Here is a 12,582-nt window from a genome sequence, read left to right on the forward strand (position 1 = left end):
GATCCCTTTGTTGGGAGATGGGGGTTGCCTAGAAATCTTAAGACCCAGCTGTGGCCTGGACAGATGGCACTTGTGATAAAGACCACGTCTCTCTGGAGTGACTCAGTTGTAAATTTTGGATCAAATGGACGTTCTTCGGAATGGCCCTGGGCCACAGTTGTTGGGCACGTCAGCTCTTGGGGCATAAGGGGAGACCTTATGTGGTAGGGTGAGTGAGGCCCAGTAGGTGGAGTGCCCTGCTGGGTGACCGATTAGACTGTGATTCTGTGCTGGGTCTTCTAAAATGTTGAACTTCCAAAGGAAAAAAAAATTGCCAGGGATGTCTGGAGATGACCAGAGATGTATTCACGTGGAGTGATGGTGTTACACTTCTAGCATAGCAAAAATGAGTCTTCTTGACTATGATTCTTGTGCCTGGTCACCTGTTCTTAGACCTGACTGTACCTGTGCGCCCGTGACCTTGTGATCTTTGGACATTCTGCATTGTGGACACACGATGTGGAAGGACATAGAACAAAGTGATGTAGTGGTTGTCTCTGATTATGGAATTGTGCGTGTATGCTTTTCGTTCTTTTTTAAAAATTGTTTACTATAGCTATTCAAAAATAGAGATAAATGTATATTTTTAAATTTTCCTAAGTTAGATCCTGAATTTCACGGAGGAAAAATTTACTACAAACTTATCTTTGGAGTTTTACTGGTCTGCCTGTTTTATGAATACTGTGAGTCCTATAAATGTATTTCTATCCAGAAATTCCAAGTAGTGTCTCTGGCCCAGTTTTAGCTGGTGTGCAGTGTTTCATTGTGAGTGTGTTTTGCTAGCCTCATTCCTGGCTCTACTTTTTCCCTCTGTCCTTGTTTTTTCTTTATCTTTTTCACCTACTTCTAATTTATTTCATTTGATTGTATTTTACCTATCACTATATCTTTTCTAGAACAAATTGTGGTAAAAATAAGTAAAATAAATACTGGGTCAGAGAGTGTGCAAGCATCCATTTATTTATTTATTTTTTGAGATGGAGTCGTCCTGTGTCACCCAGGCTGGAGTGTAGTGACGCGATCTCGGCTCACTGCAACCTCCGCCTCCTAGATTCAAGCAATTCTCCTGCCTCAGCCTCCCGAGTAGCTGGGACTACAGGCATGGACCACCGCACCCGGCTAATTTTTGTATTTTTAGTAGAGATGGCATTTCACTATGTTGGCCAGGCTGGTCTTGAACTCTTGCCCAAGTGATCTGCCCACCTTGGCCTCCCAAAGTGCTGGGATTACAGGTGTGAGCCAACACGCCTGACCTTGAGCATCCATTTCATGATAACTTCTTACCTTATTGCTTTCCAAAGCATCAAACAAGTTTTTCTTGCCGTATTAAGTTCCCGATGTCCTTAAAGGAGCTTTTAAAAAATGAGCATTGTGTGTGTGTGAGACTATAAAAATATTGTATGAGAATGGTGTAAAATTTGGAAATAAGGGTGAATATAAAGAGGACAGTTCTCATTATCAGCTTTAAATTTTTCTTCTAAATTTTTAAATATCCAGATATTAATGTAAATGAAATCCTTACGTACAATTAATTTTGTATCCTCCCATTTTCCCTTAAAACAACAGGCTGGGCATAGTGCCTCATGCATATAATCCCAGCACTTTGGGAAGCTGAGGTGGGTGGATCACTTGAGGTCAGGAATTTGAGACCAGCCTGGTCAACATGTTGAAACCCCATCTCTACTAAAAATACAAAAATTATCTGGGTGTGGTGGCGCACGCCTGTAGTCCCAGCTACTTGGGAAGCTGAGGCAAGAGAATCACCTGAACCTGGGAGGTGTGGAGGTTGCAGTGAGCCGACATCACGCCACTATACTCCAGCCTGGTCGACAGAGTGAGACTCCGTCTCAAAAAAAACCCCTCAAAACAACAGTGTCTTACACCCTGGTTGTGGTGGCTCATGCTTGTAATCCCATCACTTTGGAAGGCTGAGACAGAGGATTGCTTAAGGTCAGGAGTTAGAGACCAGCCTGGGCAACATAGTGAGACCCCTATCTCTAGAAAACAACAACAACAACAACAACAAAACCACCAAAAATCAGCCAGATATGGTGGCATGTGCCTGTAGTCCAGGTACTTGGGAGGCTGAGGTGGGAGGATTGCCTGAGCCCAGGAGTTTGAGGCTACAGTGAGCTATGATTGTGCCACTGCCTTCCAGCCTGGGGGACTGTATTGAATTTTTTTTTTTTTTTTTTTGCAAGACAAAGTCTCGCTGTGTTGCCCAGGCTGGAGTGCAGTGGCACAATCTTGGCTCGCTGTAACCTCTGCCTCCCAGGTTCAAGCAGTTCTCCTTCCTCAGCCTCCCGAGTACAGTAGCTGAGACTACAGGTATGCACCACCATGCCTGGCTAATTTTTGTATTTTTAGTAGAGACAGGGTTTCACCGTGTTGGCCAGACTGGTCTTGAACTCCTGACTTCAAGTGATCCGCCTGCCTTGGCCTCCCGAAGTGTTGGGATTGCAGGCATGAGCCACCACTCCTGGCTCTTATCTAAATTAAAAAAAAAAAAAAAAGTCTTACCAACAAAATTACTGACAACCATAGAATAAATATGCCATAATTTCATTAATAGTTTTTTATTGTTGAATATTTAGGTTGCTTTGATTCTTTGTTGATTTAAATAATATTGCAATGAAGATCATTATGCAAATATCCTTGCCACAGTTTAGACATTATTTTCCAATGGTAGATTCCTAGAAGTAGAAAAGCAGTGATTAGACATAACTAGAAAAGAAAATCATAGAGACTATAGGTGAATATTTTTATAAGCTTGCAGTGGGGATGGCCTTCTTATTGAAGACCCCAAAAATAGCATAAAGGGCAAATATGGATGAAATCAACAATAAAACAATGGAAAGATTCTGTATCAGACAAACCATTTGGAAATCATGATAGGCAAATGGTAATAAAGAACTTACACAAATGAAAAAGACTTGACTCACAATTTTTATTTTTATTTATTTTTTTGAGTTGAGGTCTTACTCTGTGGCTCACGTTGGAGTGCAGTGGTGCAGTCTTGGCTAGCTGTAACCTCTGCCTCCCAGGCTTAGGCGATCCTCCCACCTCAGCGTCCTGAGTAGCAGGGACTACAGGTGCATGCCACCATGCCCGGCTAATTTTTGCATTTTTTGTAGAGATAGGGTTTTGCCATGTTGCTCAGGCTGGTCTCGAACTCCTGGACTCAAGCTATCTGCCTGCCTTGGCCTCCCAAAGTGCTAAGATTACGGGCATGAGCCACTGCACCTGGCTGGACTTATAATTTTTAAAAAGACCCCTGATAAAAGAAGAAAAATACTTTTCTTCTTTTGGCCAATAAACATTTGAAAGGATGTTCAATCCCAATAGTAATTAAAGAAACAACTGTAAACAAAGATGATGTATTATTTTTCATTTATCGGTCCACCAAAGATAACTAGTTCCTGCGAATATGTGGTAAGAATATAAATTGCTATATTTCTGAAAGCAGTTTGTCAATTAAAAAGTGTATGTACACTTTTGTCCAGCAATTCTATCTTTAGGAATTTATTTTAAGGGAATTATCAGGTGCTCAATGATGTTTACAAAAGCATTGTTTATTGATGGAAACATTGGAAACAACTTAAATGGGGATTTGGTTTAATTATCGTGTAACCATTCAGTGGAATACTATGTATATGTTAAAAATGACTATGTACATCTGAACTTACTGCTGTAGAAAGATGTCCAAGATGTACTAAAAGAGATACAGACAATGAGTAAATGAATGAATATGCATAGAAAAATATGGAAACATATAAACCATGTTAATTGTGTCTTTCTCTATTTAGAGGGATTATGGCTGATCTTTTATTTTCTATTTATTTTTCTTGAAGTTTTAAAATAAGTATATAACCTGAATAAATAGAAGGAAAAAAAAAAGCCTGTTCCCCAAAAGTGAAATTGGTTGTGGCAAAAATAAAACGTGTGTTCTATTGTGCTGTCTTTTGTAGTTACCAAAAGTGATTTCAAAGTTAGAGTAGAAATATTAAATAAACTGTAGTTTATGAAATGGATCTGAAAAACATAAGAGGAAATGATCAGTTAATCGTGTAACTTTTTTTTTTTTTTTTTTTTTTTTTTTGAGACAGAGTCTCTTGCTCTATTGCCCAGGCTGGAGTGCAATGGCGCAGTCTTGACTCACTGCAACCTCCACCTCTGGGGTTCAAGCAATTCTTGTGCCTCAGCCTCCTGAGTAGCTGGGATTACAGGCACCCGCCACCGTAACTGGCTAATTTTTGTATTTTTAATAAAGACGGGGTTTCACTGTGTTGGCCAGGCTGATCTTGAACTCCTGACCCCAAATGATCAGCCCGCCTCGGCCTCCCAAAGTGCTGGGATTACAGGCGTGAGCCACTGCGCCCAGCCAATAATCGTGTAACATTTAAGAAGGCAAAAAATAGAGCCTTGCATCAGTTTGGTTTACAATGAGAACGAGTTGCTTTAATTTGTCACCTTTCAAAGTATGCCTTTCATTAGCCCATAATCATTGGCAAGTTCTCACATGGAGCCTGTTGGGGGGAGATGGGAGGTCTTGAACTTCCCTTCCAACTCTGTTTTTGTTTTTTTGAGACAAGATCTCACTCTGTCATCCAGGCTGAAGTGCAGTGGCACAGTCAGCTCACTGCAGTTGTCTCGACCTCCTGGGCTCAGACGATCGTCCTGCCTCAGCCTCTGAGTAGTAGGGACTGCAAGTATGCACTTACCACACCTGGCTAATTTAAAACTTTTTTTTGCAGAGATGGGGTCTCGCTATGTTGCCCAGGCTGGTCTCAAACTCTAGGGCTCAAGCTGATCCTTCCTTTTTGGCCTCTTAAAGGGCTGGGATTACAGGCATGAGCCACCACGCCCTGCCCTAACTCTCTTCTTACTGTTGAACCTAGGGCTCAAAGAGGCTTAGTGACATGTTAGGGATCTGGTAGGGATGCAAGAACTGCATAGGCGCAGAGTCCTTCCCACTCTGCCTGTGTGGGCGGTGTGAGGGTGGGAGTATCAGGCCACTTGTTCCCAATATTTCTGTCATGCTGTGCTTGAAAATTTGTCAACAATGACTTGCTCTCTGGATTTAAGTGTTGTCTTTTATTTTTCTCTCTCCAATCCTACAATGCTAGTTCCTTTGGGAAAATCGTCTGATAAGTCACAAATACCTACATTGAGTGAATTTTCCCCACATCTTCACCCTTGCAAACACAGGGGAAGGTCGGTTTCATAGGCATATGCTGGTATGTGGGACTTGAAGAGGGGAAACAGTGCAGTTAGTTGGGGGTCAGTCCAAGAACAAGTCCTTGAACTTCACCATTTTGCTAAGACTGTGAACACAGGTTTTGGGGAGGATGAAATCATAATTTTTGATGCTAGAGCTGTTCACAGCTTTTTCTTTGATGAATGACTCTCGTTCATGTGCTTAAAGATTTTCTTGGTGCTGTGAATTAAAACAGACTTTTGGCTTGAAAGAGTAAATTTATGAGATGTAGCTTGACCCATTTTTATCTTGTACTTTAATTTCTGAGAACCATGACAGTCATATAGTGTGTATCCTCATAGGGAAAAATGGCTTATGTGAGACACGGTTTAATTTGTGCCAGTAAATGAGTAAAAATCTTGTTTTGGTATAAATCAACTTAATTTTATTTAACATTGATTTTCATTATTAAAGTGCTGCAATCACATTTCAGAAAACTTTAAAAATTGAGAAAAAGGGGTGAGATTATTAATATTTTTCTGCAATGCAATGGCATTTTTGTATTATTTCTAGATTTTTTCTTATCCATCTAAAATATAACAGTTCCAGGGTTGTGGTTCTGGCAGAATGTGGCAGATTAAGCAAAACCTTTTCTATTTTCATCTAATCTGCCCCCGAAATGAGCAGTGATCTATTATCTTTACTTTTTATTTCTTCTGGCAAAACTTGTCAGCATATTTAGCAGAAGGTGGAGACAATTTCTTTTCACAGATTTGGATTTAGTAGCAATATCCTAAGTGGATTTTTTCTGCTAAAAGAAATTGTTAGAGTTAAGCTTGGAGGAAATGAATCAAATGTTTCTAAACAATTCTGGGGGTTAGTTGAATTCTATTTCCTGAGGGTAGGGAAAAAAAAAGTTTTTTTTTTTTTTTTGAGACGGAGTCTCGCTCTGTCACCCAGGCTGGAGTGCAGTGGCGCAATCTCAGAAAACTGGCATTTTTATTCCAGCTCCTTGAATTTTTAACTGGGCTCAGTGTCCTAGACTGGTCTATTCTGTGTTGGTAAACTCTGCCATTTGGCTGGTGTGTTTGGTGGAAGGAAAATGTGATCTTGCCTAGTTTGGTTATTCTAAGAGAGCTTTTTTCCTTCCCTTCAGCCAAGATATGCTATTCCCTTATGCTTATTTTTTTTCCATTCTCTTCTTTGCAGAGTACTCGGGTGGAGTTTGACCTGCCAGAATATTCTGTTCGTCGAAGATACCAGGATTTTGACTGGTTGAGGAGCAAACTGGAAGAATCCCAGCCCACTCATCTCATTCCCGTAGGTAGTAAGTCACTACAGCTTGTTCTCACTTGTCCTGTGTTGTCTTTCCTGAAGGGGTTCACTCAACTCTCATCCCTTAAGTTATACAGACTCACCCAGCAAACGTATGTAAAACATGCTAATGGACACTGTATATAATACTTCACCTATTAGGTTTTAGTTTCTGATTTGCTATATTGAAAGCCAGTTTTTCACTGGGTGTATACCTAAAGGATTATAAATCATGCTGCTATAAAGACATATGCACACATATGTTTATAGCGGCACTATTCACAATAGCAAAGACTTGGAACCAACCCAAATGTCCAACAACGATAGACTGGATTAAGAAAATGTGGCACATATACACCATTGAATACTATGCAGCCATAAAAAATGATGAGTTCATGTCCTTTGTAGGGACATGGATGAAACTGGAAACCATCATTCTCAGCAAACTATCGCAAGGACAAAAAACCAAACACCGCATGTTCTCACACATAGGTGGGAATTGAACAATGAGAACATGTGGACACAGGAAGGGGAACATCACACACCAGGGACTGTTGTGGGGTGGGGGGAGGGGGGAGGGACAGCATTAGGAGATATACCTAATGCTAAATGATGAGTTAATGGGTGCAGCACACCAACATGGCACATGTATACAAATGTAACCTGCACGTTGTGCACATGTACCCTACAACTTAAAGTATAATAATAATGAAATGAAAAAAAATAGCCAGTTTTGCGGCTGGCTGGGCTTTCTTTAGCCACAGCGGTAGAAATCTATCACAGAATCCATTGCCACAGTTTTTCATGTAAAAAACAAGGAAACCACCTAACACTATTTATTGAAGCAACGTGACATTTATCTACTCCAGTGCTTCCATCTGCACAGTTTTTAAAAAACAGAACCAGAGCAAAAGAAATTTAAATCTTTTTTTTTTTTTTTTTTTGAGACAGAGTTGCACTTTCTTGCCCAGGCAGGTGCGCAGTGGCATGATCTCAGCTCACTGCACCCTCCACCTCCCAGGTTCAGGTGGATCACCTGTCCCAGCCTCCTGGGTAGCTGGGATTACAGGCACATGCCACCACGCTCAGCTAGTTTTTGTATTTTTAGTAGAGATGGGTTTTGCCGTGTTGGCCAGGCTGGTCTCGAACTTCTGATCTCAGGTAATCCACCAATCTCGGCCCCCTAAAGTGCTGGGATTACAGGTGTGAGCCACCGCGCCTGGCCTCAACATTTATATTGAGTACTTTTCTGACTACTTTTGTTAAAAGTAGAAATAATAACAGTTTGGACACCAGATGTTTCTTTGGGCCTTGGGGGCTTTAGAGCAGTTTGAGTCATAAAACTCCTCAGAGTGGCTGATTTATCTTTCAGCAAAAACCTTTGTTGAGTGATAACTTCCTAGCACTACCAACTTTCTGTTACCACTGCATCTCCCAGCCTTTTCCCCCCATGGTTAGAAGAGGCTGTGTATGTTGTGAATGCACTGGCAGTTTTCTCGGTTTTCAAGGTGAAAAGAGCCACGTTGCTAGTACTGTGATAGGAATGATGGCTCTCACCTGGGGCTCAGTTCTTTCTCAGGGTATCTCCTTTTTCCCCACGTACCCATTCTGTTCTCCGAGCCTGAAGTTCTGCTTTTTCTGTCTTCTAACCACTTAAAAACATGCCTGAAGAGGAAACAGTAGTTTTTAAACAGTTGGGAATATTCCTTAAAATAGAATCGTAAGGTGGCAAAATAGGCAGCTAGTGAATAATTTTTTAAAAATAAACTGCATTTTAGAACATTATCAGAATTACAGAATTATTGTGAAGGTAGTAGAGAGAATTCTCAAGCCTCACATCCGGTATTAACATTTTATATTAGTGTGGCACATTTGTCACAATGAACCAGTCGTTATGAAATAAACACCATTATTAACTAAAAGTCTTTTATTCCAAGTTCCTTTTTGTTTTTCTTTCTTTTTTTTTTTTTTCTTTTTTGAGATGAAGTTTAGCTCTGTCACCCAGGCTGGAGTGCAGTGGCGTGATCTCAGCTCACTGCAGCCTCCACCTTCAGGGTTCAAGCGATTCTCCTGCCTCAGCCTCCTGAGTAGCTGGGATTACAGGTGCACACCATCACACCCAGCTAATTTTTGTATTTTTAGTAGAGATGAGATTTCAGCATGTTGGCCAGGCTGGTCTCAAACTCCTGACCTCAGGTGATCCTCCCACCTCGGCCTCCCAAAGTGCTAGGATTACAGGCGTGAGCCACCACGCCCGGCCCAAGTTCCTTTTTTCTGTTCCAGGATCCTACCCAGGATCCCACATTTTATTTAGCAGTCATGTCTCCTTAGGCTCTTCTTGGTTGTAACGGTTTCTCAGGCTTTCCCTTTTTTGGATGACCATGACTGTTTTGAGGAGTACTAGTCAGGAATTTTGTAGACTTGTCCCTCAGTTGACATTTGTCTGATGGCTTTCCCGATCGGGGTAATGTGTTTGGGGAGGAAACCACAGAGGTGAGCTGCCACCCTCATCACCTGTCCAGGGCACGTGCTGTCAACAGTGTGCCTCACCATTGATGTGAACCTCCATCACCTGACTTGAGGTAGTGCTGGTCAGCTTTCTTCACTGTACAATTAATTACTCTTTCTCCCTGCCTTTCTGTACTGTACTCTTTGGAAGAAAGTCAGTGTTTATTTATAGCCCACACCATGCATCAGGGAGCTGCCCTCCTGGCAGCTGGTGCCTGTGAGGTTGATACTGGAAGCTCAAAGGTAAGACAGTGACACCTGCTGGTGAAATATAGTGTCTACTCTACTCTTCCATAGACACTAGAAGAGAATGGAAGAGTTTCCAGAATGCCCAAGGTGGATACAGAATATCTTTTATCTTTAAGTGTGGTTTCCGATGGTCTGGATAGAAGCAGTTGGTAGGAAGCTACTTTAGAAACAAGCAGAAACTTAATTTTTCTTCATAAATTCTTGGTACTCACATATCTGGAGTGGAGAGAGATTTAATATAGGAGAGGCTCTCTGATTTAAGTATGAAAGTCAAACCAGAAACCAACCCCCTCATCTGCTACAAAAAATTTTATAGTAGCTTTGCTAGGAGGTGTCTGTCTGTTATTTAAGCATCATCTTTGGGAGGAAGAGAGGGTGGGATGAGAAGATTATAAGGAAGACAAAGGACCCCTGCCTTAGGGAACTTATTATCAGTTGGAGACCCAGTAAACATGCAGAAATGTTCATTTCCCTTTTTAAAAAAGGATTTGTTGAGATTTAATTTATATAACATACATAATTCACGCATTTAAAATGTACAGTTCAAAGGCTTTTAGTATATTCATAAAATTGGACAACCATCAGCATTATCCATTTTCGAATCTTTTTATCACCCCAAAAAGAAACCTCACATCCCTTAGCTCTCACTTACAAACACTGTATATCCCCCAGCCCCTGGCAACCACTCATGTACTTTCTACAGATTTGCCTATTCTGGACATTTCATGTAAGTGAAATGATACACAACGTGATTTTTTCGTTACTGGGTTTTTTCACTTAGCATATTTTCAGGGTTCATCCATGTAGCATATATTAATATTTAATTCCTTTTTATTGCCATATAATATTCCAGTTTATTGATAATACCACATTTTGTCTATTCACCCTTGATGGACGTTTTGGTTGTTTCCCTTTTTGGCTATTATGAGTAATGCTGCTGTGAACATTCGTGTACAAGTTTTTCTGTGGACATGTTCCCATTTTTGGGGGGGTGTATTCTTAGGAGTGTAATTGTTGAATCATACATAACTCTATAATTGGCCTTTTGAGGAACTGCCAGACTGTTTTCAAAAGCGATGACATCAACTTACATTTCCACATGCGATGTATGGGAGTTTCTGCACATCTCCATCAATGCTGTTACTGTCTGTCTTTTGGATTGTAGCCATCCTACTGGATTTGCAGTGCTAGCTCATTGTGATTTTAATTTGTATTTCCCTAATGATGTTGAGCATCTTTTCATGTGCTTTTGGGCATTTGCATATCTTCCTTGGAGAAATATCAATTAAGATCCATTGCCCATTTAAAAATTGGGGTGCCTTTTCATCCTTAAATTTTCATAGTTCTTTTTAAAAATTTTATCTATATATTTGTATATATGTGTGTGTGTGTGTGTATATATATGTGTGTGTGTGTATATATATATATAATTTTTTTTTTTTGAGGCAGAGTCTCGCTCTGTCGCCCAGGCTGGAGTACAGTGGCGCGATCTCGGCTCACTGCAAGCTCCGCCTCCTGGGTTCACGCCATTCTCCTGCCTCAGCCTCCCTAGTAGCCAGGACTACATGCACCTGCCACCATGCCTGGCTAATATTTTGTATTTTTAGTAGAGACAGGGTTTCACCATGTTAGCCAGGATGGTCTCCATCTCCTGACCTCATGTTCCCCCTGCCTCGGCTTCCCAGAGTGCTGGGATTACAGGCTTGAGCCACTGCGCCCGGCCCCATTATATATATAAAATTTTAAGAGGCAGGATATTGTTTTGGCACCCAGGCTGGAGTGCAGTGGTATGATCACAGCTTACTGCAGCCTCGACCTCCCAGGATCAAGCGATTCTCCCACCTCAACCACCACAGGTACGTGCCACCATGCCTGGCTGATTTTTAAAATTTTTTTGTAGAGACAAGGTGTCACTGTGTTGCCCAGGCTGGTCTTGAACTCTTGGGATCAAGTGATCTTCCCACCTTAGCCTCTAGAATAGCTGGGACTACAGGCACCCTATGCCATCATGCCTGGCTAATTCTTTTTTTGGTAGAGACAGAGTCTTGCTATGTTGCCCAGGCTGGTCTCAAACTCCTGGCCTCAAGGGGATCCTCCTGCCTTTGCCTTTTAAAGTTCTGGGATTACAGGCGTGAGCCACCGGGCCTGGCCAAGAGTAACCATATGTTCTTAAAATGCCATCTTGGAACCAGAAGTATGCTGGGTGTATATGTTTGTCATCTCATAACAGCAGTTCACTGTGTTTTTCTTCATTATGTAATAGTTGGAGCTGCCAGAAAGCATTCATTATCACTTTTTTCCTCTGTTTTTTTTAAAGCTTTTTTGAGATATAATTGATATACAGAATAGCCTTGCACATATTTAATGCATACAATTCAATAGGCTTGTATATACCCCTGATACCATCACCACAATCAAGGTAATAAACAGATCCATCACCTTCACAAGTTTTCTTGTGTCCCTTTGCTGTTTTGTTTTGTTTTGTTTTGTTTTTGTAAGAACCTGTAACATAAGATGTACATAGCGTGTAACATGAACATGTAACATAAGATCTCTCCTCTTATCACATTTTACAGCATGCAACACCATACAGTCGTTCCCCCTTATTTGTGGTTTTGCTTTCCATGGTTTCAGTTACCTTTAGACCAAAAATATGACATGGAAAATTCCAAAAATAAACAGTTCATAAGTTTTCCATTGTTTGCTGTTCTGAATAGTGTGATGAAATCTCATGCAGTCCCGCCTAGGACATAAATTATCTTTGTCCAGTGTATCCACGCTGTAGACACTGCCCAGCTGTGAGTCCCTTAGCCCTCTTGGTCATCAGGCTGGAGATCACAAGAAGAGTGAGTACAGTACCATAAGATGTTTTGAGAGAGAAAGAGAAAGGCCATATCCCCATAACACTTATTACAGAATATTATTAAAATTGTTCTGTTTTATTATTGTGAATCTTTTACCGTGCCTGATTTGGAAACTAAATTTTACTATAGATATGTATAGGAAAAATCATATACATATATAGGTATGTATATACAGGTGGGAAGTTCACTTGGGCCCAAGAGTTCAAGACCAGCCTGGGCAACACAGTGATACCTTGTCGCTAAATTTTATTATAGGTATGTATATATAGGAAAAACATAGTATATACAGGGTTCAGTACCATCCATGGCTTCAGGCATCTGCTGGGGGTCTTGGAATGTATCCCCCTAGGATAAGGGAGGATGACTGTATTGTTAACTGTAGGTACCACTTTGTACAGCAGATATCTGGAA

General features: G+C 40.9%; 1 protein-coding gene across 1 annotated transcript in view; it reads left to right on the forward strand.

Annotated features, from left to right (window-relative positions):
- The window catches only part of SNX30 (sorting nexin family member 30), a 126,127-nt gene that overhangs the window by 61,443 nt on the left and 52,102 nt on the right, over positions 1-12,582 (forward strand). The window contains exon 3 of the mRNA XM_003264007.3: positions 6,446-6,556. Within this exon, the coding sequence (XP_003264055.2) occupies positions 6,446-6,556 (111 nt within the window). The remainder of the gene's footprint in view (positions 1-6,445; positions 6,557-12,582) is intronic.

Source organism: Nomascus leucogenys, chromosome 8 (assembly GCF_006542625.1).
Source record: "Nomascus leucogenys isolate Asia chromosome 8, Asia_NLE_v1, whole genome shotgun sequence".
Taxonomy (NCBI): Eukaryota; Metazoa; Chordata; class Mammalia; order Primates; family Hylobatidae; genus Nomascus; species Nomascus leucogenys.